This window comes from Cheilinus undulatus, linkage group 7 (genome assembly GCF_018320785.1).
Source record: "Cheilinus undulatus linkage group 7, ASM1832078v1, whole genome shotgun sequence".
Taxonomy (NCBI): Eukaryota; Metazoa; Chordata; class Actinopteri; order Labriformes; family Labridae; genus Cheilinus; species Cheilinus undulatus.
Genome location: NC_054871.1, coordinates 7,745,584 through 7,751,584, shown reverse-complemented (window position 1 = coordinate 7,751,584; position 6,001 = coordinate 7,745,584). Strand labels below are relative to the sequence as shown.

Genomic DNA, 6,001 nt, shown 5'->3' with positions numbered 1-6,001 from the left:
TTTCACTGCAGATGTGATGTTTCCACACTCCTGTAGTTGAGAGGCTTGTTCTCAGGCCTCGACTGACCTCTGTGAGTTTCCCTCTTCATTCAGCTTCTCTACAAACTCTCACTGGAATTTTACAGCTGTGAGTCAGGGACGGCACGCATCGAGCGTGAGCTTCACTCAGCTGAATGCTTATCTGAAAGGCATTCCCAAACCTGTACCAGCAGGCCCTCAGCGTCATAGGTCTACTCCTCTCCTGCCACTTTTAGGGTGAGTGCTCCAGGGAAAAGTGTTGTTTACAGACACAGTAACAGACGTTGTAGCTCCTCAGAGAAACAGGGATGATACGATGCCGAAATTTTTGTTTTCAAGGATTAAGTTTTATGAAATTAAAGATCTCATGCAAAATGTGAAGAGGCCAAGACGGTAAGCCAGATAAACTAATGATACTGACTACTGATAGAGTGACGTTTCTCAAATGTACTTTTTTCTTCTGTGAACTTATCATGATTTACATCATAAAGTTTATCTTAACTTGTTTACTTATGCCTCCTCATTGCAGAATCGATATTGTTCTTTATCGAAAGAGACAAAAAAAGGACATACAATGCCTTATGGTACAGAAAATAAACAAGGAGACAAACCCTTCAAAACCAAGGTGAATCTACATTGAGAAATGTACATAATTTACTCTTATGGCATCCTGTTTGTGTAAAATTCAAACTTGTATCTCTATCTTTTTAGTTGGTGGACTGACAATGATCTACACCCAACTCTGGAAAAAATGCTTCAGGATAAAAGTAAGAAACGCCATATCTTTTAGCCATGGTGTTCCAATTTTCAGTTTATAAAAAAGTTGTTTAAAGGAAATCTGGTGTAGTAAAACCAGATAAAAAAAAACACAATAAAAAAGACTAATATAAAACCTCTACCTCTGTGCAGAATATTTAGCGGCATTTCGTGCCTTCCTGCAGTCGGAGTTCAGTGAAGAAAACATCGAGTTCTGGCTCGCATGTGAGGATTTCAGGTCAACCGCCTCATTGGATGATCTTCATTGGAAAGCCGAAAAGATCTACAAGGAGTTCATTGAGCCTACGGCCTGCAGAGAGGTCAGTGTGTATCGTGGTTTCATGGTTCATATTTGATAAAGACGGAGCTGAACGAACAGCCAGGAGACTGAAAATAAACCCTTGACTTATTCCCGCACCTTAGCACCATCAAGCATGCTTTAAGCATAACCAATTATTTTCTCTAATTCCCCTAAGTTGCTGTTACAAAATAAGGGAAAGTATCATTACATCAGCACAAGAAAAGACGCTGCATATTACGAAGAATACGTTAAAAGCTCACAAAATGAATGAAGAAATATGGATGACTACTGTATTTCACAACTTCCACTGCCTCTATTGCTGTATGCTGAAATGTTGGCACACTGAGGTGATGATATATCCTGTGGGTGTGATTCAAGAATGTTTTATCAACCCTGAATGCAGATGAGAATCTGATTATGAAAGATTTAGTCCCACCAATGCCAATTTGGGGTCAGTATTCTTGAGCAACTTAAGGTATAAGTTGCTCAAGAGCCTAAATTACAAGAAAACAGTTGAGTGCTAAAACATTTTGTTGTTGAATTGGTTCAGACTGATTTGTATTTTTTAATCTAAAATAAAGACTGGTGTTTCCATAAAGATGGAACATCCTTCACACACTTACACGTAGCCACCTCCGTGGGGGCTCCTTACTTTATGGCTAATTGCCTCCATTCATTCTTATTTATTTATTTAATGTTTATTTGTACAGGGACAAGTATGAAGCAAGTAAACCGTTGCCACACACTACAGCATTTGTAGCTTGAGCTAATTTGCAATGCCTGTCCCTAGCTGGGCTTTTAAAATACATAAAATTACCAAATACACACCAACAGTCGCAACATTAAAATGGCAACAAATTCACACAAAACAAGCTCAAAATTACAGAGACAAAACACAAAAACGTAAAATACATAATCACACAATGGTACGAAATTAGAAATGAAGTGCATAATCATCCATTGCCAGTGACCTCACTACACACAGCATATAGGGAAACCAAGCAACAGTAAGAGAGCCACAAAAATTATGTAGGGATTGTCATTTGCATAAGAGGTAGGCAAGAGTGTTCATAATATGGACACATATACTAGAGTGTAGTCACTTGGTTTGGGTCGAATGCCCTAAATGGTTTGTTAATCTGACAACAGTACATTGTCAAATCAGCTCCAGAAGCTTGTATTTTTCCCTCTGGCCCCAGTCAGTCCTAGCAATGAAGAAGCCTTTGGGAGGAAAGGTGAGATGTCTCCAAGAGCCTTAACCAAGTTCAATTGCTCCTTCTGGATCAAGCTTTGGATAGTCATTTGGTCTACTGATACCTACCTGACCCTACAACAATGCCTCCCATTGCCACCATGACCCAAACAGCTTCACTGGATCCTGGGTCTGAACATGCAAGCTTCAAGTACTGACAATGCTGATACAATCTACCCAACAACATGCCTCGTAATGGCCGTAGAGTGAAACTAGATGGGCAACAAGAGCCAACACATCACCTGGGTTATCAAGTGGGCACCTCCCTTCACTGGTGGTTTGTAAAATCAGGCCCACAACATTTCTAGGTGGCATGCAGTATACTCTGATTTCATACCTATCTACTTAACTTTGTGCTATTACATTTTTATGTATCAAGGCCGGACAACCTAACAAACAAAAAACAAAACAGTTAATGGTTACCCCTCAGAGAGCTTCTGTTTGCACTGCCTCCCCCTAGGCCCATCATTTATCTAACATCTTTCACGAACTGTGTCCATTAAGGAATCAAACACTTGAAAACAACAGCAGTACCGACTCCGTCTTATAATTGAGGTGTGCATTTTTCATAATGCACACCTCATGATTGGGGAGAGGGATGCCTGGGTCAACTTGCTTAGCCTGCTGCCACTGCAGCCAAGCCCCATAAAACTGGAAGAACATGGATGGATTAATCATATAAAGTAGGATTTGTCTCAACTGGCTTTAAGAGGGAAAGAAGGATTGGTCTGAGTCTTGTTGCACCCAAATCACACCCATGGATGATCAATACTGAGTAACAACATATTTAAGCAATTCTCCTTTGTGACTTGATAATGTACCATTTAAAGAGTTTTTAAAAAAGAGGGTTGAAACTGCTCTCGATGAACTTGCACCAAGAGCTTTATACCATATTCCAAATATGGTCCAATCAGACTGGGTTGTAACAGAGGTAAAGGAAAGCATGTGTTTTTAGCTGATTAATAGGCACATCATTGACACATATTTTCTTTGAACGCAACAGTATTTAACTCATTGTTTGACCTTTTTCCCCTCCAGATCAATGTTGACTACCACATTAAGGAAGACATCAAGAAGTCTTTGGAAGAGCCGAGTCATTCATGCTTTGATGAGGCTCAGAAACATGTTTACCTGCTGATGGAAAGAGACTCTTGGCCCAGATTCCTGAACTCAGATACCTACTTGAATCTAAATCTTAAGTCCAGAACTCTTTGGTACATTTAGCTTAAAACATGGCCATTGAAACTCTGCACCAACCATAGACTGTGTATTAGAAGTGGATCTAGCTAATGGGACATCAACTACTCATTTGTTGCCTTGTGTTCGGCATTGCGACCATCATCATCTTGTTTTATGGAACCAGTTGTTACCATAATTGGAGACAAAGAAAGCAAGGTTAGGTTAAAACTTTGTTCAATTCATCTTGGTTAACTCTAGACCCACAGGCTTCAGAGTTCTTGCTTTCTGTTATGTCAGTGCCAACTACAGAGACTTTCTTTTGAATGCAATTTGTCAGGCAGCCAATGTGGTTACATGTTAATAAAAAGGGATCCACTGCTATACCCTGACTTATTCTCCATTTTACTCTAAATGGGACCAAATTTTAAATCATCATGCTGTTTTTAAAAAGACTCTGAACTTAAGAGATAATTGACTAATATGAAAATAATGACTGAGATGATAAAAGCACTCTGTGTGTTGACATGCAGTAGAAAAGGTCAAATTGTTGAATTAGTCCAATTACAACAGGACTTTTATTAAAATACATATAGATCATACTAATCTGAATTTCTCAAAGTTAGACCAACACAAAAAGATAATGCATTTGGACATGTTTTTCCTCTTGCATTTACATATACACCTCAGTTGCACCCAAACTACAATAGGTGTGTTGCACATGCTCCACAGCAACTGTGCAAAGCTTTGACCCAAAAGTCAAATGGCAGTATATGTAGCTTAACAGTTTTCAAAATGTTCCGTGGCTTCTGATATCTCCTTTAGCAAGAGTAAGAACATGCATTACATTTTCAGCACAAGTAAAGCCAAAAGTACGTACAAAATGTATAGAAATGAAAAGCTGCCCATGTCTTCACCAATACACAATCAGTTATCAGTTGCTAACATTAGCCTGGTCAACCAGAAGAAGATCCAACAGCAGCTTCCTGATTTGGGATATGTCACAACCTACTGTAGCACTGTCAGACATACTTCCTCAAATATTTCACTTCTCTACTTGTCCTCTTAAACTGGGTCAAGCATGGTAGTCCAGTTAGCCTTATCAAGATATTGTTAAGAGCAGTCCAACATCACTTTCCATTCTATGGAGTGTCCACAATTCGATTTGGGGTAGAATAAAAACAGCCAGAGAAACACGTGTTTTCTGCTTCAAACAATGAAGAAGTCATATTTTAAAATGTTTGTGTGGCTTAAATTATCTTCTTATAAAAGAAGAGTTCTGGGACTTTTGACTGAAACTAAAGTAAAGTTGTAAAATGTGGTACAAATGACTTTAAGCCAAAGATAAATCTACCTGTTTACAGATTCCCCATACATTCACTGAAATTTTAACAGCATTTTAAAAGTTACCTCAAACTCATTTAACATGGTTAAAAAACAAACAGAGGGTATGTGATGTTAGTTACAACATCTCTGGTCACATGATGAGATCTTATGTCCAGTTTGATGGAGACCGTCTGAACAAATGTTATCATACAACTATAACTTTGATGATTTTATAATGTTATGAAGTCAATCCTTGTTCAGAAAATTCATCATTTGTATGTTTAACTCTCTACCCATTGGATTTGGGCTCCTAATAACCATTAAACTGTGGGGGTTTTTTTTGTATTTGAAGCTTTTAAATCACTTAAGACCCTGTCTTTCTCATTAACCTCTATTCATTTTGATGTTTTTTCAACCAGAAAGGGCAGGATCAGCATTATTTTGGCAAAGTACATGGGCAGATTACTACTATGAATAACTTTACCTTCACTCAACTTTGCATGTAAACATATCAACTGAGAATTTGGCCCTACATAACAACAATACAGTTTCAAGAGCTTTGGCTCTGCTTGCCAGACCCAGAGGCTCTGTCCACTTCTAATCTACAGTCTATGGTATCAACTGTTCTTCTTCAATGCTTGTCTTTTTGTTCTTTCTTACTGTATTTGGCTGAATTTGATATTTATTTCACACTGTTTGAGTTTGGAGGCATGATGTTTGATGAAATGTTGTTGAATACAAACAAGTCAAACAACTTGAAGGAAAAAGTCATGTGAGTGGAAAAAAGTATGTGAAGTAGTGGAAAAAGTATGATGTCATTATCAGCAGTGCAGACAATACAAAAGGATGGAGTTGTTGGGAATACAGTATGTGCTACCTGAATGTTTTTGTAAGTTTAGCTGGTGTTTCCAGTATGAAGAAATAAAGAATGATAAGTAAATGGTTTCTGACATGTGGAATAAATTATCCTGCGTTTAATTAACAGGCATTAGTCTCTTTATTTACTGACTTTGTGTCCAACTTTGGCTACTTTTTCACACATGAAGTGTCAGTTCCACATTCTCCTTTTTATCTAGACATACAATCAGACAGTTTCCATGCTGTCAGAAGTTGAGACAAAGGTTTATATTTATCTGACTGACTGTCTGACTTGAGCTGTGGAGATGGGCATG

The 6,001-nt window shown here is 38.2% G+C and overlaps 1 protein-coding gene across 1 annotated transcript; it reads left to right on the top strand.

Annotated features, from left to right (window-relative positions):
* The first annotated feature begins 292 nt into the window (after positions 1-292).
* Positions 293-5,787, top strand: si:ch211-117l17.6 (regulator of G-protein signaling 21). The gene is made up of 5 exons (XM_041791645.1): positions 293-411; positions 548-643; positions 730-785; positions 928-1,094; positions 3,366-5,787. Exons 1-5 carry the CDS (start codon positions 335-337, stop codon positions 3,549-3,551), a joined length of 582 nt encoding a protein of 193 aa, XP_041647579.1. The 5' UTR covers positions 293-334; the 3' UTR covers positions 3,552-5,787.
* Positions 5,788-6,001: the final 214 nt, after the last annotated feature.